The sequence below is a fragment of the Rissa tridactyla genome, chromosome 2 (assembly GCF_028500815.1).
Source record: "Rissa tridactyla isolate bRisTri1 chromosome 2, bRisTri1.patW.cur.20221130, whole genome shotgun sequence".
Lineage (NCBI taxonomy): Eukaryota > Metazoa > Chordata > Aves > Charadriiformes > Laridae > Rissa > Rissa tridactyla.
Window position 1 is genome coordinate 103925371 of NC_071467.1, and position 24720 is coordinate 103950090.

At 37.2% G+C, this 24720-nt stretch overlaps 1 protein-coding gene across 4 annotated transcripts in view; it reads left to right on the plus strand.

The window, feature by feature from the left end:
- The window catches only part of CTDP1 (CTD phosphatase subunit 1), a 113198-nt gene that overhangs the window by 50918 nt on the left and 37560 nt on the right, over positions 1-24720 (plus strand). For 3 of the 4 annotated variants that reach the window (XM_054189384.1, XM_054189386.1, XM_054189383.1), the window contains exon 12: positions 21771-21958. The exons of the other annotated variant lie outside the window; for it this stretch is intronic. In XM_054189384.1, coding sequence (XP_054045359.1) covers positions 21771-21958 — 188 coding nt within the window. The remainder of the gene's footprint in view (positions 1-21770; positions 21959-24720) is intronic. 4 annotated transcript variants of the gene reach the window in all.

Genomic DNA, 24720 nt, shown 5'->3' on the forward strand with positions numbered 1-24720 from the left:
GATTTTATGGTGTTGTGTGGGAGTACGCTTATGAAAACAGGAGGAGGACGTGTGGTAACGTAGTCCATAAAATATAAAAGTTTAGTGGAGCATACATAGGAGATTCTGCTGTCCGGAACATTACCAAATAAAGTGAAAATAAGCTCGATAAGCATTGCTTGTTGGTGCTCAGTTCTCTCTGACACCGTGACTAGTTTAACTTCCACAGAAAGGTGTTTGCCCATGTCTCATTCTTTATCAAAACATGTTAAAGGGTAAGAACCTTTCGCAATGTCATCACTAAGAAAGGTGAGATTTCTGTTTTCTGCCACAAAAACGCTTTTGCATCATTTGTATCCTTTGTAGGGGCTCTAACAGCCACAAGATGTACAGCTGATTGCAGGCTACCTTGGTGGAGTGAGGGAGTCTGTTTCAGTCACAACGATGATGTCTTGCTCCACAAGTACAAGTGCTAGTGCTGAGACTGTTGGGGTTAGGCGTAAATGGTCCAAGAAAAGTGAAAGCAAGTTACGGTGTGGCTTTGCTGCAGTGTGAGCCGACCCAAGTCTCAACTGCTGTGTTCCTGTCCCTGAGCCACTGTCGGTAATCACGGGACCATACGGCAAGCCAGTTCAGGGAGCTGGTTTGGTCAGAAAAGATCACTTTCCAGGTTAATCTTCATCATTACCAGCTTCCTGAAATAACTCACAATTGCATGAGTGCTAGTGTCAGGAGCGGGAAGAAGATGGAAGAGCTGGGAATGAGTAGTGAAGGCAGAACTGCAGCCCTCTAGCTTTAAAATTGCATCCTCAATATTTCTGCTGAATTCCCTGGCAAATTCAGATTAAGGATTTTTACTAGATAAGGAGACTTAGGCACTGGGATTTTTTTCAATGAAATAAGAAATGCAAGCATTTATATGTACTGTTTCTATGGACTTAGCAAGCAATAACTAACTCCTTTGTGCTTAACATTGAAAGGAAATGTTGCTTTTTCTTTGCACAAATCTCTGAAAAGGCCACACAGCCCCAAGCAATACAGAATTTGCATGTAGTTTATACATGGGGGAGTTTTGTTAGAAGAATCAAGATGGAAATCAATAAAGAGAATTTAATTATGACTTACTCCCAAATTAAATCCCTTTCCATCCTTAACCTATTTAAACATCTGTTAGTCACTTTTCCTAGTAAAAAAGCGGTATCTGTTCCAATATTCCATGGGGAAAAACTGCATAGGCATCTCTACTAAAATTTGATCTTACATGGATTTTTATCTTCTCTTATTATTTTAGCTGTAGTTGTGCTATGGATACCTTTTAAAAAGTACGTTCTACCTTCTTTAAGTACATCAAAATGAATAGCATCCCGGCTATTGGGTTGCAGTGAAAGGTCACTTAGCCTTTTGTATCTTTTTCAGTGCCAAAGATCTGGGAGACCAGATCCAATGGTAGCTTCTTTTCCTTATGACATGAAGGGACTGTTTGAACTTTAGGAAAGTGCAAGAACAATAGTATTCAATGTAATAAGATTGTCGTTCACAGGGCAATTGCCAAATCGGAGTAAGTGTTTAAGAAATGGATCCCGACTTGGGAAATATACAGCCTGCTAATGCTGCTGCCTCACAGTTGAGACAACACTTTCCCCCTTTCTTTTCTGTAATAGCGAGACACAGATGCTTTGCAACTGATGCTGCTCTTTGTCTCTGCTATGGAATGGTAAAGGGAAGCAGAATTAAATGCTGCCAGTTAAATTAGTTTGTTTATAGTCATTTTTAAAGACCTGGATAAATTTTTGTTTCTAAATAAGTGGTTGTCTGATATAGAACCTGCAAAAGTCACTCCGTAAAAATGCTGTTTATATCAGATAGTATCTAGTATGCTGTCATCTTCCTGGTATGTTGCTGGTTTCACCAAAAGGCAAGGATTGAAAACCATCTTTAAAAAGGAGGTTTGCAAACAATTAAATGCAGTCAGTAATAAGTAACTAGAAACATCTCTTGGCCATAATACTTGTTCCAGGGTGACTTTGTTTTCTCAAAACTGATAATCTCACTTAGAGGGAAGGTATCTACTTCCCCTTCATTGACTGAGTTGGAAAGTAACTGTTGCAGAAGCCTGTCCTGTAGGGAGAGCGAGCCGGGCTCCGCTTGCCCACCTGCTTACCATAGAGGTATAGGACCGTTCCTTCGTGCTTTTGGTGTCACTGTCCTTCCCATGGGCTAGGTGGAAGTTGCTGACCCTACCAGTCACTACAATGTTGTGCAGGTCTGTTGTAGTTTACTGACAAAAACCAGAAAGTGGAATCCAGGCTTCAAATTACTCTATTCGTTTCCAGAAATAAGATTTATTAGCTAAAGCAAGTTGCACAAAGGAAGGTAATGGCATACAAATCATATGAAGACATACACATGTCTTTCTATTCATAATCGATTATCTCAGTACAGGGTGACGTGCAGTTTTCCTTCCCAGAGGTTACTCATGCATCATCTTGCAAGGATATTTCTTCAGAATTCATTGAGAACCGCTCCTGTGAACTTTTAGTGTATTGATGCCTTTCTGCACTAATACAATTACTTATACGTTTAAAGGCGGCCAGCAAAAATTACCAATGATCAATACTTAATAAATTCTGTCAGTCTTGCTGTTTTAGAAATTGTTTTTATTTCATTTAAGCTATCAATAATTCTTTTTTATAAAAGATGGTTTTCTTCTGAATTTGTGTTCCTAAATTATACTGGAGAGAACCTTATGCAGCTGGGCTAGCATCATGTACAGTTACCTAGTCAAGTTGATGTAATCTTGACACTGTTGTATCCTATACACTATAAATAAGCTGTGTTTGGTTTTACATGCTAATTGCTTCCTGATGGACCTTGACTTTGCTTTTCTGTAAAATTTATTCTTTTTTTGTGGATGTCTGTTGCAGACCCAAAAGGTGGGGTTTTTATTATTTTTTTTTTTAGCCCTGTGCATTATGCTAACTTCTAAAAATGTTTAATTGAATCAGTTTGTATAATCTTAAAGATTTTCCCTTTCATAATCGATGTCCCTTTCATAATTAGGTTGACATTCTTACGTATGATAAATCACTTACCCATGAGATAAGTAAGCAAGGTCAAAACTTTTCATTCCTGTTTGCCTTTTGGCTACAAATTATTCTCTTGTCTGATCCTTTAAGAGCTGTGGCTGGCAGTACAGTTCCTTTATTTTTCAGGTGTTTTCTAATTCATCAGTCCATGTAAATTGTAGAAACGCATAGAAAGATTCCAAGATGCTCCCGTATAAAAAAGGAAAATGACCCTTGTCTCTTTTTTTTTTTTTCTTTTTTTTTTTTAACCTCTGTGAGTTTTGAGCCTGTGCTGGGCTCAAGATCCTGTTCTCTCTTGCTTATATATAGGCTGTTGCCACATCCGTGGTAGACTGGAAGCAACAGTAGAAGACAGACAGACAGCGAGAGGTATACTTATACCTGTCGCTGTCAATGCTTGCAGGACCAGACTTAGGCAGATACCCAGTACAGGCTTCACTGGTGGGAAGTTCAAAAAGGAACTTCAGTAAGGCAGCAAGATTTAAGTAAGTTCAGTAAGGCAGAAGGATTTCTAATTATGTTTTGCAGTGCCTCCTCATCCAAGATAGCCTGGGATTACTGATGTCCTGGAACAGCTGTGTACATGTTGTCTGCCAATTGTATGATTCTTATGTTTTTGTGTTTATTACTGTGTTTTTGTCAGGGTGCTTGAGAGCAGTATCTGTGTCTTGTCAAGTGTCATTATCTCTGCCATCTAAGGTGAAATATTTTTCTGGTTTAAATTCCTCTCAGTTTGGGACCTGGGAAAGGGAAAGAGGAGGAGTGAATCTGATACCAGTCAGATCTCCAGCTTTTCCATCTCTCACTTCAGTTAGTGGAGGTGCACAGATTCCTACCATTGGCTGGATACATACTTCGCAGCTGCGAAGTGACCACATTGCAAAGATATGTTCTGTGCATCAGTGCGTTTAAGTATACAGATTTTTCTTGAGTGGGAATTACCTAATGAATTACTTTCATATCACAACGGTTCAGTTGATTTGGTACATATTCTGCACGTTCTTTTCCTTTTAACTAAGTTGGAATTTATGTACCATATATGAAGACTGAAATTACATTCTGCTCTTACATAGGGCCATTTTGTCACTCCTGCATTTTGCTTTCATCTAAGCAGATTTATCCCTTTATTTCTGTTTTGTATTTTGAGTTAGTGGCTATACCATGAAGTGAATTAAGAGGCAGTGGTTTTCTCCTTCAGTTTAGTGAAAGCTATTATCTCAGTAAGTGGTTAGCCTCTTGGTTAGTTTAAAGATACTAATTTAACATGGAGGATGTGGTCTCTAGTGCAAAATAACAGCTGCCTGGGGCTCACTTGGACTGCATTCCACGTTAACAGTTCTTTGAATTTCCGCAACTACATTTCTCATACAAAATTTCTTGTGTGATACCTTAACATGTAGCGCATTATAAATTGTACAGAAGCTAAATTTAGTGAGCAGCTGCTTATAAATTGTAGCCTCTTTTGAAGTTAAAAGAATGAGCCTGCCTGTGTAGTTGCTGTTGTCAGTGATTGTCATCCAGGCACCTTGGCCATTGGAAGTTATGGGGGCTGCTTTACGGTTATTAGACTGCTTCCACTTGAACTGAACTTTAAAAAAAAAGTTTTTTGAGGTAACTCTGGTGAAAGTATACATATGGAGAAGTATTAAAGCTAAATGTGCTACTCCTTGTCAAAAACTTATGAGACACTAAGAGCCTGTATGAAAACAATTTGCCGAAACATCTGGTGGCATAAGCAGAGCTGAGGACATCCGGACTGGCTGGCCTAGGTCCGTTGCGGGCCTCGGTGCTTCCCAGTGCTGTTTGTGTTCTCCTCACCTATGGCCCTTCTGTCGCCTTCCTTCACACACCACTGTCTCTTATATGGTTAAATAGCACGGAATTAATTGAACATTAAACTATTATAATGTTAAAGCAATTATTTCACTCATATCTCATCTGATTAGTAGAGAGAACTGAGTAAGGTTGTCCAGTACTATTTTTAATAGTTTGGCAGCAGTGTAGAATTAAAAGAGATCAGTACAGTAGGATGGCGAGAGGAAAGATGAGCACTTAAAGGAAGCTGGGTATCAGTCATTTGTTTCTGCCTTTCTTCATGTTTTGCTTCGAAGAATTAGTTTTCTACTGGAAAATGGAAACAATTCTAAAAAGTAGCAATGTATTTCTATTTATTTTTAATTACAGAAGATATAAACATGTTAAAAAAACACAAACAAACAAAAAAAACCCAAACAAAACAGTATTGGTCATGTTTAAGTTGTAGGTAAATCAGCCTGACAAGAAACACTGTCACTGAGTGTTGTTGAGCTAGTTGAAAGAACGCTAAAAGAAATGCAGCGTAGATAAGGCTAGTGAAATTAGAATGGATTATCAGCATGTGAAACATATTTTCCTCTTAGTCTGATATTTATCTGCAGACCATTAGTTTATGCACTAATTGCATAGAGCTGGTTATCTGCTAGTTTTTGTTTATTAAGAGGGCTTCATGGTCCAAGCTTGCCTTAGCAGCTTTTTTAAGTGATTGTGAAGAATTTTTTAATGTAATATCGTGTTTTACCAGGAGACAACTGATTACCAAAGTAGGAAAAGGATTTTTATCTAATTTGATACTGTCTCGAGTAGGCAATTAATTTTGGACAGCTTCTGTTTTTCTACACAGGTTGCTTAGAAAAACATTATTTAACCACAATTTCTGGTGGACATCTAATTTTCATTTTAGACTTACTTTTATGAATTTATGTACTGTGAGGGAATATGGGGAACATATTGTAACCTTTTGTCATTCAGATGGTATGTTGTATAAATATCTGCATTTTGTAGATAAAAATGGAAGCTACCTATATATATAAGGATTAGTTTGATGGCACTCATGACAAGCTGTTAATTAAAAGGTGATGTTATTATATAGGATATTTTGCAAAATGAACACGATCAGTCAAATTCTTGGCCGGTCAGGCTATTGTTAGCAGAAAATGAATGATTGAGACTGATTTGCTTTTATTATGCCCAGATATATTAACAGGTAATTTAGTCATCAGATAAGTACAAATGGTTGTGCTACAATAGATATTATTAATGGGTTGCACCAAACGGACATCAACTAAAGATGATGATCATTCAACTAAAGAAGCAGTTGTGCTTACTTCAGACCTGACCTCTTTTTTGAGGAATCTGATAAAACTTATAGTAATGAGATTGACTGCCTGAGTTTTTTCTGGATTTCCCTGTTTGTTCTATTGACAGTCAGTCAAAGATTGATTTGGTTTACTTATCAATGAAGATGCTTCTGCCATCTTACATATTCTTCCTACTTTTCCGATGCAATTAACATTTGATTCAGATCCTCTGCCATTCTTCCAAAGGTGTTCTCAAAATTCTTTCATTTTAAGTAATCTTGGTTTTTTAGAGGATTTTCTCATAAGTTATTGAGAAAAGTAGCCGCTTTTTACACATTGCTATCATTCTGCTAAGCACAGGGTAAAAATTACGCAAAATAGATTAAATCTAAGCTCTGGGTGTTTGTTTCTGCAGATATGAACAACTTCTTTGGCTTTTAAAGTATGCCTGGTAATATAGTGAATACGTTATTCTAATGTTATTTCATATGAAATGGAAAGTAGGTCTATAAAGCTTCCTTCTCTAGAATGTATGTACAAGGTGTTTAAAAAAAGTGAAGGTTGGTTATTCTATATGGAAGAAGGCCTTTCTATAGATTCTGTTTGATTTTTCTAACAATGTTGATAGTACATTACGTATCTGCAGCCTTTTCTGCTTGGCCTGAGTAAAGAGAAGCTCTAAGCCTTTTCCAGCTGTTTGCTCACTGAAAATGGGGCAAAACCTCTTCAAATAGAGTTCAGTAACCTCATTTTAACATATGTATCTACCTCCATATTCTAAATCAAATGCAGCTAGGCTGTCAACACTAATTGGCCACAGTTAAGAATGAGTTGTCTGAGCCAAGTTAAACAATTTGCAAGCTGATCCCTAACATAATTCTGAGCAGCTGCATACCGGGCCTGATTGAGCCTCATCACAAGTATAACATGTTTTTACATTTAAATTTGAGCTGTTACTCCCTGTGAGTGATATTTAAAAGTGTCTGCTCAAGTCCTGGTCTGTCTGAACAGTTTCTTCGTAACTATTTTTTTTTTTGTTTTATGGAGATGCCCCGATACTTGTATTTCAAGTTAAGGATAAATATAGCTATGCAATACAGCATAATATATGTTAGGTGCTATGGAGAATCTTTACATACACTTGCATAATGCTAGTCTGCTGTAATTACTTACGGATTTAATTTGTGTCTGAAATTCTGGGATTATAAAAACGCAAGTCCATTTTAGTGACATAAAGGCCAGGTTTGTACCATTACCCTTTAATCAGCTGTTATTGATCATTTATCGTAAGGTGACTTATTTTTTAAATTGAATTTATGCATAATTGCAACTGTTTACTTCCAAGACATCTTTGAGATAAAATATCTTTGCTTTGGTAGACTTTGTTCTTGTCAGGCGCCAGCTTCAGAGAGCACTGAATATAGTCACTCGGCTCTGCCTCTGTGCGATAGTCCTGCAGCTGCAAGTGTTCTAGCTCCTGTGATTATGAAAAGCTGTGGAACTAGAGCCCCCTACTGATGTAAAAAAATTCCCTGCTGCAGTATAGTCACAAAATGAATAATTACCTGAATGGCCATGCTGCTATAATTTTTTTCATGTCTCTAGTAGGGGTATTAATTTTAGATTTTGAGATAACGCATTGTTACTCTATGTTGTTATGGGTTTTGTATATGAGCTTGCACTTTCCCTTTCCCAGGCGTCACAGTCAGCTGTAGACAATATTCTCTGTCTCTCCTCATAGCAAATATGATGATACCGCTTTCTCCAACATGAACACAGGTAGCTGTCTATCTCAGATATTTTAGTGCTCCAACATCAAACTTGCGTCATCCCAGAGGTATTGAAGACTGGATATAGCTGGCATACCACAACACAGAGAGCTTATCAGAACCTGCATAATATTCATCACCTTAATACTGAGCTTCTTGTAAAAACTGACCACTCTTCAGCTGCTGGGTTTCTTTCACTGTGGTTTGGATTGGGTTTTTTCTTTTTTTTTTTTTCTTAATTTATTCTTTGCCTGATTCTGGCTATTGAGTGGGCTAGCTGTGCAGAACACTTGCATGTCCACAATGCTCGTATTTCTTCACTACTTCACTTAAAAGCTGCATGCTTGTTTGTACAGAGTCTTTTTGCAGTCCCGTTGCCCAGTTCAGCAGAAACCATTTCAAAACTGACCTGTCTTCACTGTCATCTTTAAGTTTCTAGTAAAGCAAATTCAGAAATAGTTTTCCCTAATGCTCATTACTTGAGGTGCCTATGTTAGCATGAGCACATTGATAAATGTTTCTTGGCTCTTGTGATAACGAGACCCAAGCTAATCAGGCTTACTGAAGAGGGAAGTTCATTGACAACGAAGCAATGCTTCATGAAGCCAGATGACGTCTGGCAATGCTAATGGTAAACAGGTTAAAATTAGAAAGTTGTTGTAGATCCAAGCTGGCTCTGCATATAGCTAGCTTGGATCAGGCTGGGTTTACTAGCCTTCTCATAGTGTGTGGATAAATCTATGCTGAACACAGCATATCTGTGTTTATATGGCAGTGGTTTTGAGGTAGTAAGCCCTACTGTATCCCAATTGCTCTACACAGCGGTAGTTTAAGTTCCTTTGCAGCTGTGATACCTGCAGAAAACCTGCACTTGCAGATAAATGAAAGCAGATTTTGGCTCGTCTTGTCTTCTCACCGTAGCATTTTAGTATGCTGTGACTTCTGAACAGCTTTATATGATGCTGCACAAGAAGTTCAGGAGTTCAGCCTTTGAAATGGAAAAAAAAAATTATTTTTTTTTCTGAAATACCTATGTAGCATTGAGTATTTATACAGTTTAAGTGAAAGATATGCTTTCAGTTAACCTTGGCGTGTTAAAACGTAGCAATCATAGAATCATAGGGTTGGAAGGGACCTCTGGAGATCAGCTAGTCTAACCCCCCTGCCAAAGCACGTTCAACTAGAGCAGCTTGCACAGGAACACGTCCAGGCGGGTTTTCAGTGTCTCCAGACAAGGAGACTCCACCACCTCCCTGGGCAGCCTCTTCCAGTGCTCTGACACCCTCAAAGTAAAGAAGTTCCTCCTCATGTGCTAGTAGAGTTGTTAAAACATCTGGTAACAAGGATTCATTGTGAGAAGGCTTTGAAACAGTTGAGATGCAAAAACCATTTTTTTTTTTGTCTGTGTATTATTTATATCTGAAACTCTTTGCTTACGCTTGTATATATTTTCTTTTCAGGGTGAGGATTATTTGTGTTCTCGTATCTATTGGGGTAAAGTCCATAGTTGTAACTGTCATTCTACAAAAAACAATGTTTTCTGATCATGACACTCTTCAATAACAGTCTGCATTTTTGGATGCAGCATTTCAGAAGCATGGTGTTTGCCTCTGAGCTGAAGCATATCAAAACCTTAAAGGTAAACTGAATAATCTGTAATTCAGCTTGAAGTGATTCAAAATCAAGCTCCCTCCCACTCTTGGATTTTATTTTTTTAATGGAATAACCAAAAGGGTTAAGCCCTAAATGGTTCTCTGAAGTTTTCAAGGATAATGTGTACTTTCAGGTTGACTACAGCATTAACTAATGCCTTTGAGGATGACTTGAAAGAGACTATGTGGATAAGTATCCTGGTACTTTTTTTCAGAAAATTTGAGATTTTCTGTTTAGAAGTTCAGGCTGCAAAAATCTGTATCATTTTTCATATTAAAAAAAAAAGGGGGGGATTATTTTAAACTTCTTCCACCAGTTCAGCAGATATTGCCAGATAAAATAGTGAGCACATAGAAAGAACTGACCCGTTCTCTTTTTAAAACTGGTTGGACAGACAACAAGCTGGATTGATGGAGGAAAACTGCCCACACCTGTTCAAAGCTACATCTGTGTCAAGAAACATAATATTAACTGGGCCAGAGTGGGAGTGAGTTTTAGCAGTAGATTACACTTCGTTCTAGTCTTTGTTATCTAGGAATCCTATTGCTTTTTAGGTTAGGGGAATCAATATGCTATCCTCCACAAAATGTTTGTGAAGGTAAACACCGTAGTAGATGTGTTCAGCATCTATGGACTTTTTCACTTTTGTGTTTTTTAAGTGGAACTGCACAAGAGCAGATGCTGTCGAGAATGTACTTGAATATTTTGATGCTCAAAAAATTGTTGTAAAATTATGTCCAAAGAAAACTTGCTCTGAAACAGGAAACAGGAAGCAAAACGAGTAGACGAAATATTTTTTTTTATCCTAAGTGATTTGTACCCACTTTTCTATTTATTTTTTTATAACATAAATAATATAAAACTAAATGAGGAGCTCAGAAATTGTACAATCTCTTATTACTAACATACTGTTACAGTGCTGCCCTCAGCACTTGAGTAGCATCTTGCTACAGATGTCTCCCCTTGGCAGTGAAATGCGTCAGAAAAGATCACTCGGAGCCTAGGCACTACGCCCTCTCCAATTGCCACGTGTCATTTGTAATAGTATATTATGATTTCTACCTTTATGTGTCAGTGGTATTTTGTGATAGTGTTTAAACACCTTTTGCAAGCATCCTTCTATTAGCAAATGAGATTAATTTATGTTACTAAAAAAAAAAATCTTGATTGCTAGACTGTTTTTGCATGTCTTGCTAAATCTGTAGGAATAAGAAAGGTACGGCTGCTTCTGGCACAACTGTGCCTCAGTTAATAGCCAGACTAACAGCTCTTAGGAGAGACTTGCAAAATCGTAAAACAAAGCTGCCTCTTGCTGCATATCAGTAAAATATACATCCTTTGAAGTAGAAAGGATGGCTTTGAGAACAAAAAGTATCATGATACTGTCCTGTTTTAAAACAAGGGTGAGCAGTACTACTGTAAACTATTAACAACTTTTTTAACATGTTGCTATAAAGGTTAACAAGGTGGGAGCTATACTGGTCCATGTTTGCAGCAGGCTGTAACCCACAAAGAATCTGCCTGTGTTACCTTTTTTTGTTTAACGGGTATGGATACTTCTAGTCTTTACCTGGCCTTTTTGTTGGCTTTTTTTTTTCACTTTTTCTTTTACTTAATCTTTTACTAAAGATTACATTGATGGTAGTCTTTCTTCATTTTGCACACCTGAAAGTTAATTTATATCAAGTAAAAATCAGTGAAGGTCTATTTGTATAAATCCTTGCTCCTTTTCCTTCCATGAGTTTGTGTACGCTAGCATTCTATTTGTATAGTATCAACATACTGTCTAGGTTTTCCAGTCTCTGGATATTTATGTAGTGCTTACCTCTACAAAAAGAGTGTAACAAAATTTGAGTACAAGACTATTATCTGTGGATTCACTCTCTAGCTCATTCCTTTAAGATAAAGATTTGTCAAAGGTGAAATAGGGACACCTAAAGTGTGGCACTTAAACTTGAATGTGCAGCTTGGGTTTCTCTTCCACTGCAGGTTTTTTGGTTTTGTTTAAGATTTGCAGGTATGGAAAAACTTGAAAGATTGCCCAGTGACATGGGTTTTACTCTGTGTAAGAGCATCTGCTGATAGTACCAGTAAGCCGCAGTAGCAGCAGATGGTTCGGTTCATCAGTTCATGAAATTCTGTAGTGGCCACGAAAGAGCATACAATAATACTTTTAACATAACTTTTCCAAGCCATCAGTCTGCTTCCTGTTGCAGACTTCCACTATTCAGGTCGTGGCAGTGGTCTGTTCCTCTGTCATGTACTGTTATGGCATGGTTGGTTGTGTAGACACAAAATGAAGCATGACAGGGAAATGGTGTAGTTAAGCAATAAACCAGCTTAAAAAGGTAGGTAATTAAGCTGTTACTATCACTGAGATGTTGCTTATCAAGCAATGCGATAGCTTTGTTGCATGTAGTCCAATCTAGCAGCGGGATGCTGAAACTGGCAGTCCTCCTTCCTCCTTGCTTCTGTTCATCTTGCAAAACTAGGAAACCCCGTATTTAAATTTAAACCTACCATCTATTTGTTGAAGGTACGCTCACTCATGTTTCTGCTTGGTGCTTAGTAGTGTTATGCAGGGGAGGAAAAAAAATATTTGGATAAATCTAAATCCCTCTTCCCTGTTGATGCTCAGCTTTTGTCCTGTAATTCCAATGTTCATATCCTGTCTCTCTGAGAAGAAGCAAATTAGAAGTTTTGAATTTGTGAAAATGAAGCCAAACTCCATATGGTGGTTCTCCATATTTGGAGATACTCAAAACTATCCTGAACAAAGCCCTGAGTAACTTGATACAACTGTGCTGGCTTCAAGCAGGGAGCTAGACCAGGTGACCTTCAGAGGTCCCTTCCAACCTAAATTATTCTGTGATTCTAGGTGTTTACAGCCTAACAAACTTTCCAATGTCCCATAAGGTGCGGGTTGTTTCTGTTTTGCTTTTTTTTTTTTTAAAACAGGTGGGGTAAGTGAAATAGAAAGAGCAAGATTAATATTCTGCTTAATGGAAATGCTGAACACTCAGATGGTTTTCATTTCCTTCAAGCTTGCAAGTATTGAGCATGTTTAATAGTCAAACCCTATCATCTTCAGTAGGGAAACCAATATTGAAGAATATACAGTTCGTGACCGAGTATATAAATGTATAACCTTTTTCTGACCAGCTTCGGTTTAGCCAACTGCTTCAGCAGAATACATTATAATTTAAATTTAGTGATCCAAGACATGAAAACTGATCTCTAAATGAATTATATGTGAAATAAATTTTATAAAATCTTTTTTCTAAGGTTTGGTAATATTCCTTAAATTGTTTACAGCAATTTTTTTCTAATCTATCAAAGTAGATATAATAGCATTGACAGACTTGATAGTCTAACCTGAAGCAGCCTTTATCAAAAACAGGATAGTACAAAGACAGTTTTCAGCGTATGGAGATTTAAATAGAGGAAAAAAAATATGTGTGATTTTTTTTTTTAAATGATGAACAAGACTAGTTTTTGTTACTCTTCTGATTTTACTGATTCATCACCTGTTCAGATGAGCCAGTGGTAATTGTAGTAGAGAACAGTAAAATCTGCATTTGAAGTGCTTGAGACAAAGGGGTGTTGAAGCACATGCCTAAATGCATTATGTGACTCAAAATCAAGTCAGAAATTTGAAAGGAAAAAATGCTCTAATGCCAAAGAAAGAAGATAGTTTAAATAGAACGTGAAAGGCAAGTTCTTCTGAGGTTACTCAGAACAAATGGGACTGAGTTATATCACGCATTCTTTAAATTTCATGTACTGAGGGATGACTTAACCTACTTCAGACAGTTTATCCTTCCAGTGACATCTTTGTAGAAAAAAATGTTTTGTTTCAAAGTGACTTAAATTCAGCCCAAGTCTCTTAATACAAACTTTGTGCCTTGTAGGAAAGTTTAATTATTCACATGCATTATGTTATAATATCACATCTTAAAGCATGTTAAAAAACTTTCTAGCTTTTTTGAAGACATGAGTGGTAATTTCTTGCTCCTCAGATAACGGCTCCTAAACATTCAGGTGGTAAGAATATACAGAAACAGCTATCCAATTCATTAAGACAAAAAAAGCAAAATGGAAAGTTTACATACACAGAGGAAAAAATTAAGATCAAAGACAAGTTAAAAATTGTTAGATTAGCTACCATATTTGGAAACAAGTTTTCCTGATGTCAAGCTAAGTGGATTCTTTTCTCTCCAGTAAGAAATGGCCTCGTGCTGCAGCCCATAGCTGCTTATAGCTATGGAAGTTATAAGAAATTAATATTGTTAGCTCATTTCAGCCAAACTTAATAATGGACTCAGAAATATTGGAAAGAGGCACCAAGAAGTGCGTAAGTCCAGGCTGAAAATGTTTTGGGTTTTTTTTCTCCTATTTTAAGGTCTTGCAGCTGAGCTATACGAGTGCTGCAGAGTAGGTCCAAGTAGTCTAGTCAGTGAGGCTTCAACCAATCCCTCCTAGCGTGCTTTTTGTGATCACCCAGCTAAGCATGGAGAGGAAGAAAGGGCTTTATTTGACTGTCTTACCACATCTGCAGTTTTTTAATGGTATGTAGCAGTTAACGACCAGATAAAGTGATACTAGGCAAACCATGAAAATGGTATTGCAAAACTAAGCTCTACAGTGTAGCAGAGTGGAACAACGTCCTGGTGTAGTGGGAGGTGCCCCTGCCCATGGCAGAGGGTTTGGAACTAGATGATCTTTAAGGTCCCTTCTAACCGGAACCATTCTGTAATTCTATCACATTACTCAACTGAAAGGCTGTTTGTTACTGAGGAGACTGCTTCCCTGCAAAGAACCCCAGGGCAGAGCTCATCCTACTACTGGCTTTTTGTCTTACCTAAAGCCAGAACTTTTTGTAAGTAACATTCCATAACAGACTAAAACCACATTATTCCTTTGAGAGGTAGCTGTAGATCATCCTCTTACTCACTGGCCTTTAACTCATGTTGTTGGAGCCTTTTCTGGAATTTTGGCATGGATGTTTTCAGCAGTCTAAATTGAAGAATCATTGCACTTAGCAGCCAGGGAGCTCTTATTTCTGTTAGGGCATCATTGTTTTAGAAATGCTGCAACCAAAGAAACGGGGCCTGCCTCCGGTAGGCTTAAGCTATCCTTCCTCTCCATCTCAGTCATAAGCTAACGTGCAGTCCAGGCAGAACTGAAATGGTGTTCCTGTTTTTCAGTGATTCCCATCAAGTCTATCCTGATGACTAGGCGAACAGCTGTATTCTGGCCATAGGTATTGTTGGTAATTTTGATTTTATTCTCTGATTTCACCATTAAAAAAAAATACAATGTAGATTTATAGGCCTGTTACTATTTAACGAATTTTTGGCAGAGGATTTCTTTTGAAAACAGAACAAAGGAAAGGAAGATTAGAGGTATGGATGGCTTTTTAATCGGATAAAGCCATAGCGTCGAGGCTGCAGTGATGTCATTGACTCGGGAAGGCTTTGGAGAAGTCGTTGCATTAACTCCCCTGAGGCATTTTGTCCTCAGAGACTTTGAATTAAAAAAATCATTGTGGATTTTACAATTAGTAACTTTTAGTCCATGCAAATTTAATTTATAATTCAAAAATTGGTAGTTAGGAATAGGCTTTTTTCTCTTTCCAACATCATGAAGTGTTACTGATTTAATTGAAGAAAGCAATTTTCATTATGCTAATAATAATGTTAATGTTTTAGAATCCTTAAGTCAGCACTCGAAGCACCCTAATTACCAAGGAAAGACTTGACCTCCTGTCTCTTTTAGCAGTTTTCAAGTATTTGTCCTAAAGATCTCACGAATGTTTACAAAGTTTCTACGCAAATCTAGGCATTGCTTTCCAGATGGTAAATCCAAAGATACTCAGAACTTCTAAATAGCGTACTGTGAAGGATTAACAGCCTCATTTGATCGTGATCAAGGTTACAGGATTGTTATTAGTGTTGTGTTTTAATAACAATATCAGTGTGTAATCTCTAAGTGACGTTTCATTTCTAGTTTAAGTATTAACTGCAGTAGTAAAACCCAAATGTGGTGAATTGTATGGCTGTTGTCGCAATTGCCTTACCTTTTCATTTGCACAATTTAAGTGGTCAGATTAATACAGGCAACCTGTTTGGTTCCTTTGGCTTTCTTCCCTGCAGTATCTGCCTTTTAGGAGCACACTATATTGCCCAGGGCCGCAATTAAAATGTGTGCAGACTTTTTAGCTAATGCTGTGCAGCCGAGTTTTTGAACTACAGCTATTGGGTCTGCTGTTGCCACTGTTCATTCCCCAGCAGGGTCCCAGTGCAGCCTCCAGGGATTGTCAGCGGGAGCTCCTTTAAGTAACTTCCACATGGTATTTTTTAAACTGCTGTTTTTCAAATTTCAGCATAAGCAGCTGTGCCCAGTGTAGAGCCAGGGCTTAAAGTTTTGGGGTTTTTTTTTCTTACATAATTGCTTTTCATCCTAAAACTGGTAGGTCTTCACCAGGGGCTGCTAATATTTCTATGTGCAGTTCACTAACAGTAGATGAGCAGAATTCCAGACCACGGGTGCCAGGAAACACGCTTCACAGGTTTGATTTTTTGCTCTCATTCTAAAGGTCTGACTTCTAACAGAAATCTGTTCGCTGCCTAAAATAAAAAAAGCTATCCACGATTGCTTCTTTTTTGCTATTTGGCTTCACTAAAAATTAAAAAGACTTTATAGGTATGTTGCTGAACTCAGCGCCTTCTATCAAGGATGTAACACAAATCAGTTGCCTTTTAAAGTACATGGAAAAACTAGATTAATGCTGTATTCAGTAGAAGACAAGTCAACATTCAAATAGGCAGCCATTGTAGAAACTTCAACATGGAAAGTTGCTTAATAACACCTGGCCTTGCTGAGGTTTTGCACGTGGGTAAAATCTGTATTATGCTGGGTAGCACAGAACCAAGCAGGATTTGCAACTAAAGATGGCTGCCTGCAAAAGTTAAATGGCCCTGTGCTTGACTTTCTGCTCATGAAGGTGCTTTATCAATCCTGTCACCACCTCTCACTTCTTTGCAAAAGGTGTCTTTTTTTGGGTGTCAAGGGGTTAAACTTTCCAAGTCAATTGCAGAGGTCTCATTTCTCCTGTCCCACTCTTGATAAACGTTTCCTTGCTTTACCAGATGCCTATGGTATGATTTGAGGAGCTTGAGGAAAGAGAGAACAAACATTTGTGAATGTGCTACCATAATAATTTGTCAGGCAATTGTGTGCCATGGCAGTGTTGGCAACTAGGCATCCTTGCTTGAACCTTGTGAAGAACATAACTTTTTTTAAAAAGAGCTCTCATTCTTTTCTTCTTTGACTGTGATACTTTGCCGGTGAAATATTCTCAGTGACCCACATTGCTGTGGGACAGCTTGCTTTCGTGTTCGGAAGTATTGCTTCCAAATTATGTGTACTTTTCAGCTGCTATTGAATCTTCTAAGGCTGCAGCACTGTGTTAGAGCACTGCTAGGTGACCTCCTGTTAAGCTGGACTATTGGAAGATAACTGCACCTTCTCTAGAGTTGTACTGTATTAATTCCTGCAAACTACTTAATGTTGTGGAGTTAGTAAATTTTTTTACAATATTATTTCCAATTTTTTTGCCACTGACAGAACAGTTTTGTTCTCATACCTCTGTGCTGGAAAGTTAGAAAGCTCAGTGCACAGTTCCAGGAAGATGGAGCCACCACCCTCTCTGATTTGATTTGCAATCTAATACCATCGTACGCTGTTAATTTCACAGGCTCAAGAAGGGCTTTTTTTATTTTTTGACATGACATTTCCCATCTACTCCTTCTTTCGTTTCTTGTGTTACTGCTGTGTTAAAGTTCCTGAAATAGTCTGCTGATTTTTCTAACATTTCATGTAAAATACATGTAAAAACTCCACTGATGTACTGAAAAGCAATAGTTTGGGACAAAACAGAAGGGAATGTTGGAAATGGAGGTTGGGGTAAAGATTATAGGATCAAATGGAGGATTATGGGAGCTTATAAAAGCAAGCTCTCTGTCCTCTAGGGAAACTTTTCTTATTCCACAAACAGCATGCCCAGCAGTTCTGGAGAAACAATGAATTACATGGAAAGAGCATCTTTTGGCAGTATTGCTAATGCACTGCAAAGCAATTAGGATGTTAGCAGCATTTGGAAGGTGCTCATGTTTCCAGGACAGCTTTCTAATGCAGATGTGGCTTTAGATACTTTAGATGTAATTGAGGATAGGAATTAAAAGCGCTGTCTTTCATGTTGTCTGCCTGATTATGCACATGTACTTGATAATTTTTAAAACACATGCAGTATATTTACAGCCTTTAGCAGTTTACGTCCTGTAGTTTAGAAGTAACCTGTTAAGACCAAAACACTAACTTTTTACTTTTCTTTTTTAAAAATAAATAAACAAATCTTCATATAAGTCATGCAAGTGTGTAGATCAGTCCCAAAATTTGTTTTGGTAAAAAAAAGAAAACGTCAAGCAAAACCAGCGCCAAACACTGAAGTGTTTTTGTTCTTAGGAACAAGTTTTGAGCACGCTGGGATTTCAGGATGTCAGCAGTGTGTTTAAGTATGTTCAAAAAAGGTGTGGTGTACATTTCATGATTAATTTTTTCAAGACTACCAGCCTATTACGTTTCAAGTACTTGTACACATACAGTTTGAGATATGTATTAAAAGAAATTGGTATTTGTGGTGCTTACGTTGGGTATGTCATCCTGACCAGAAACACTGAGAGTCAGACGTACTCAGCTAATTGAAAGAACATAAAAGAAATGCAGTGCAGATAAAGCTAGTGAAACTTGAATTGACATGTGAAACCTCTATTTGCCATTTTTTTTGTCTGATATTTGTTTGCAGAGCATCAATTTACCCACTAATTGGGTAGAGCTGGTGGTCTGCTATCTTCTATAACTAAGAGGGCATCGTGGTCCCTGGCCCCAAATATTGGCAGCATTTTAAAGTATTCATAGAGAGTATGTTAAGGTAATACCATGTTTTACATGGGGATACCTGCAATTACTGGTGTAGCCAGACATTTTAATTTCATTTTAGAGTTATTTTTATGAATTTATGTGCCATGGGGGGAATATAAGGCACGTATTGAAAACTTCTGGCACATTCAGATGACAAATTATATTAGTATCTGCAAGTTCTTCCTGAGATGCAATGTATTCAACGCAATCTCAAACAGGTGCTTAGGAGACACAGGCTTTATGCTGAAATGCAGTTCGTTTTTATTTATGATTACTATCAATACCAATTCAATTGTTTCCATTGCTAACAATGAACAGTCATTTTTCTGGCAGTAGAAACAAACGTAATGAACTCTTTGTAAATACTTCGTTTTTTTTCTGGTTTTCCCTTAATGTATGCACCCAGTTGGAGCAAAAGTACAATTGGTCTTTTCGGAAAGACTGGGGGGGGGAAATTTTGTGTGTCTTCCATGCAAAACTGGAGCACAAAATGAACAGCTGTCTGTCAAACCTATTCTTTTTGTAGAATTTTCTGTAATTCCAGTAAAGAATTTATTCAGAGCATTCTACTGCTTTTGAGAGAGATCATTTAGGTAGTTACATGTGTTGTCCTGTTGCTGTCTGAGGTAGTTAGTTTCTCAGTTCTATTAAAACTTGAATTTTTAAATAATTGCTAGTTTGAAAACGAGAATTAAAGTTATTTACAACTTCCTTTTTTATTTTTTTTACTATGTAGTTTACATTACTGTATATGTAACTGCTTCTTCCAAAAAACGTAAAGCATAATAATAGGTCTCTGTCACATCCATATTGCTGTCCCAAAACATTGCCTGTAAATTATCTTTCTAACAAATTGAGGTTGCTCGTGAGTTTCTCTTTTTGGTGTTTTCTCAGAGTCTTGATACATTTTGAATGTGTAAACTCAACTTCTGGAGTAAGAACGTTTCCCAGCTGACCTGGTTTGTTAATAGTACAGAAGGTTTTGGCTTTCGTTTTAACAAAGCTCTAGGTGCTTTACAGCTGATAATCAGAGAATGAGACTGAAAATCTCATTGCTCGTTGGTTTCTATTTTGCCAGCATGAGTGTATGCTGTGCTCCTCCTAAATGAGAAATAAAACAGCTTTGTCAGCTGAGGACTTCTTCTGGCTTTTATAATCGGGTGTTTAAAAGAACTGTCAGACTTTTCATTCTTTTGCTAGATGGAACAATTTGTCATCTTCAAGGGATGGATCACTTTTCTTTTTCAATGTTAATCATTCCTGCTGTGTTATAAAAGTCTTTAAGTATTTTAAAGATAGCTGCTATAGTAGTTTTTAAGCGGTAAACATCCCCTCACTGTCTCTTACCAGTAAAATTTGGTATTAGCTGGCATTTTCTTCTGATGTGTTACATTCCGTTTGTATTAATCATATAAAATCTAATGTTATAAGCAGGAATTGTAGTTGGCACATCAGTATCTGTCTTGGAACCAGATTGAAAGTTTCCTCTGCTCTTTAAGCTTTTCTATTTATTTGAAGTTAGTGATGTGTCTAGGTAGATAGTTGCTTCCTAAATGTTAATGTGCTTTTTTTACCTATTAATTTGTTCAAATGAAGAGCTTAAATCTTGCTGCCTCAATGAAAGCATAGTTTGTTTTCCATTTCCTTTGACAATTCTGGAAGATGTAGATGGTAATATTTGTATTTTTCAGGACAGTTTGCAATTTAGTCCATAGTTAGGCAGGAATCTGTATTTTTGGGAGCCTTTCTAATTAGAGCAGTTTGTAAGGACCATCCCACATTAATTGTTTTCATATGCAATGATTTTCAAATTTTGCCGTATTTCTATGATTTATATGTGCATTTACAATGCCATTACATAGAAATGGGGCATGTATATGTACGACTAACTTAGATGTAGATCTCTTGCATTTAGTTTGATAAAGAGAGAGCAGCTTTGATCTTCCTTCTATGCATATCAAAGTAAACAAAGAATGAAAGTAAACAAAGTAAACAAAATCAGAGGTGCATTTACGAAAGATGAGATATAAGTGACTTTCTTACAGCTTTCTTCCAGCTTTTCGGAAGATCAGTGGAAAAACAGTGTAAAATCTTTTGGGCCACGTTCAGATACAGAGTTTTTCTTCTTGGTAAAGCAGGTGTGGTATTAGTGACAACAGAGAGTGGTTGCAAAGCCTGTTTTAACTTATGCTGATATGAGCTGCTTTTAGGAAAAATTCTTAAATATCAGTAGAGAAATACACATAGCTTCTTTCTATGTCCTCTGCTATTCATAAAAATAGAGACACTGTAGGGATCTTCACCTCTGTCTCCGCATGTTTTCATATCTTTCTGACGGTTGAATGCCAAGTCAAAGAGAGTATAACCTTTTGAAGCTCAGCAGGGTAGCTCATGAATATGACTTGCTTTTAATGATGGTTTCAGCAGTTCCAACCTGTCAGAAGCAAATTAGCTTGTTCTTAGAGGAGTATGAAATCCCATGCTAAGTTTTCAAAGGCAAAGGCCAAACAATTATTTAATGAAATGTGTAAATGAAATGTGTTTAATGAAATGTGTAAATATTTTGATAGATTTGCCTTCATTAATTAGAATAAGCAGACAATCTGGTTTGAATGGGCTTCTGTACGTTCTGTTCCATTCATATTGTATTACTTAGGAATACACTTCTTTAAAGTTATTTATCTATAAAGGAATACCTGTAAATATAAGAATACTTATTAGCTAGAGATTTTAATATCCCTTGCCCAAGTGATTGTGTAGGTTATAATGGTATAAATTATGTATAGTATAAAGTGTATGTTGTTATATGTTATAATAGTATAAAGCATCTGTCCCTTTAATTTCATGACAGCGCTTCTTCCATAATAGTTTCTTGTTTATAGCTGTTCATGCTGTTATAATAAAATGCAAACACCTTCAAAAGTGACTGTATCATGTATGTGAGTATACTTATATCTATCTTAAGTTAAACATCGACTAAATATATTTAATTCAAATAGAATGTTGCTAGACCCTGCTACAGAAATCGTATTGAAGACATTGGGGTTTGATTTGAATTTTCAAGGAGAAGGTCAAGGAAAGTTGAAGGATATTCTTAATGATTATTTAAGAGCAATCCAATAATTCTGAAAGATTGATATAGAATAGTCTGTTAGCAGATACACTGACTCTCCACTCCTTGGCAGGTGGATGACATCTTAGGAGAAGGCAGTGATGAAAGTGATAGTGAAAAAAAAAAGCCAGAAGAGGATGGTGAAAAACCTCTGATTAGTGCAACAGGGACTCTAGGAATGAAAACAGAACAGAGACCCGGATCCTCATCGTCGTCATCATCATCTTCAAGTGAAAGAAGCTTAACAGGCAGTGTGCCCAGGTATGAGTTTTTCAAACGTAAAAAGAAGCATTAATGATGTTTCATTGTGTTCATGTGCTATTCAGCATGCTTTTTGGCAATGCAGTCTTTATGTTGTTAACTTCTGTGTGTAGGTAACTTCTTTTGTAACTTGGTGAAATTGTCAAGCTTACCTCTGCAATGTTTTGGGATTGATTTAAGGCAATGGTCATAGTAGATGTCTGTTGAGAACCAGGATATTGCCTGTTTTGAAAGAACTAAAGACCACTGAACTGTATTGATTTTAAAGTAGTCTTGATCCTTGAGCAGATATAGGACAATGTCCTCTGCCGTGTTACTTTGAGTAAAATAAAGCCTGGGTTTGGAAAGTTATGGTTTTTTCATCCTGAATTTTTGAGGTATTTTTGCATGGGAAATTCATAAAAATGAGGTTCTTGAGATAGTTGTCTGCTTTAGTCTCTTAGAAAGAAATTTAAACTTCCTAGTCTCTTCTGCAAAAATGATGTTCGTGTCCCACCGCTGACTGTTGAATGGTGGCTATGAACCAATTTGCTAGGAAACTAGAACTTGGTAAAATAAGTGCATATTAGAAATACGTTAAGGAATGGTTCTCAATCTGCAGCCCCTTAATCGTTTTTAAGACTAACAATATATAGAGAACAATATAAGATTAAGATTATAGCACTTTTAATTTAGAATTGCTGGGATCATCATCCTATACCACAAATTTCTAAAAATGCAAATATGACTTAGATGTACATTGCAGTTTCTTTCTCCTCTCATAACCAGACTCTGTTCTCACTCATAAGAATTTAAGTTCTAATAGTTTTTCCTTAAAGGAGGACAATATAAGTAGTAGGACTTAGGAGACTTATTTACATTATTTTAACTTTTGTGAGCTTTGTTCTAGCACACAAAGAATGTATGAGAGAAATAGCAAAAACCAGCACAGAATGCAATATATAAATATTCATGAGGAGATTTTGATTGGGATTTTGATTTGGTTGCTGTGTCAGGAGTTTATTGGAGAAAGAGCTACATGGGAAGCTTGCACAGTCCTTTTTAGTTTATTGTGGGTATGTCTAATCATTGAGCATCTTCAGAAAAATGTCAGTCTAAAAGATATAGGAATTTAATCTGACTCATATAGGTAGAAGAAGAATTCCCTCTTAAATGGAGTCTGGAAGAGGAAAGGCAAGCCAGTGATTAATATTTCTAGAATACCATTTCAAGCAGCAAGGCACGGTGGTGGCATAGCGCTGTTAGTTCGTCCTAATACTGTGATGTTTTCTTGCGTAGAAAATGCGCCAAATTCTGAAAAACAAAAGGCAAGAAGAATTGTATTAAGGAATATTGCGTATTGTTATTGCTAAATACTATTCCCCATGTATGGTTTGCAAAGATAGAGAAAGTACATTTGTAATTAACACTTGCTCTATATAGGAAAGTTATAAATAAGCTTGGAAATACTTCTGCACTCAAAGCCATGTAGAGGTGGTAGTGTTGTTGCTAGAGTAAAGTCTTCGAGAGGACTTCTTAAGTAACTTTTCTATTTTTGACCTTTCTGCCTCTTAAGAGTTTCCCTGCTATTTTGTTAAATTGCATCCAGGATTGAACCGGAATGGCATGCTGGAAAACATACTCATGAACTGCTGGTTCAGGTGCTGACCCCGTGTCTGCAAGGCAGGAAATTCTGCTTGATAGAAAGGAGCCTCCACCCATCATCTTAATTCCATTTTAAGTTTGAAGTTTTAAATTGACGTTTTTATGGTCAGTCAGTGTTGTATGTGCTAAAGAGATACCGTACCAGAGGGGTAATACAAGAACAATTCTTAAACACAGGATAAAAATCTCCAGAACCTTAGCCCCACCGACACAAATAATAGCTACAGTTTCTGGGGACCGCATTTCTAAAAGCTAAGCACTATACAAACATATATGTCCCAGCAAGATTTGAAGTTTCTGTTCTGCAAATTGAAGTCTTTGGGTTTGAGGAGCATAATGAGGCTGAAATTGTATTTAATAATTTTAAATTATTTCTGCTGTCATATAGCCTGAAGTCCTGAGTTATTTGTTACCACAAATGCCATCACTTCTTGCCACATCAGGAATACAGAGGCTTTGTATTCTAAAGGCCAGTCCCAGCTATTCATTATGTAAATCCACCCTGGACCAGCTGTTCAAATCATTATTTCGCAACTTGTTGTGATCACCCTGATGTCCATATTTTAGTTATTAATGTTTCCAGAAAACAAAAGCTACAAGAGAAAGGCAGTCCAAATATCATCCAGTACCTCTACCCTCATGTTCTGGCTCAGCTCATTCCTAGTGTTGATGAGGCCTGCAGAGACTGTAGGTTCCTGGTGAGCAACACTCCACTGCTCCATTACACCTTTACAGTAGTGACTGACACTGGAACCACGGCACTTACAAGACAGAAATGTATTGCTTCTGTTTAATGTTAGTCTTCAGTCTTGAAATCAACAGAATACCTTGATCATTTCTCTGGTTGGTGCCACTTCTAAAATTCTCAAGGATGGAGAAAAAAGTCATCTTTGAGAAATCTAATAGCTACTTTTTGAGAGGGGGAGGGGAAATGCAGCATCTTTGCTACATCCACTTACTTTTCTGACTGTTGGTAGGTACCATGCACCAAGGTTGCAGTTTGACAGCCTAGACTTGTCTTAAAAGCATAGCTTCTCATGCAACTTAATAAAATGCCTGCCTTTGTCGTATGTGTCGTGTTAAAAGGGTACTGCATAGGCCAAACAATGAATGGGAGT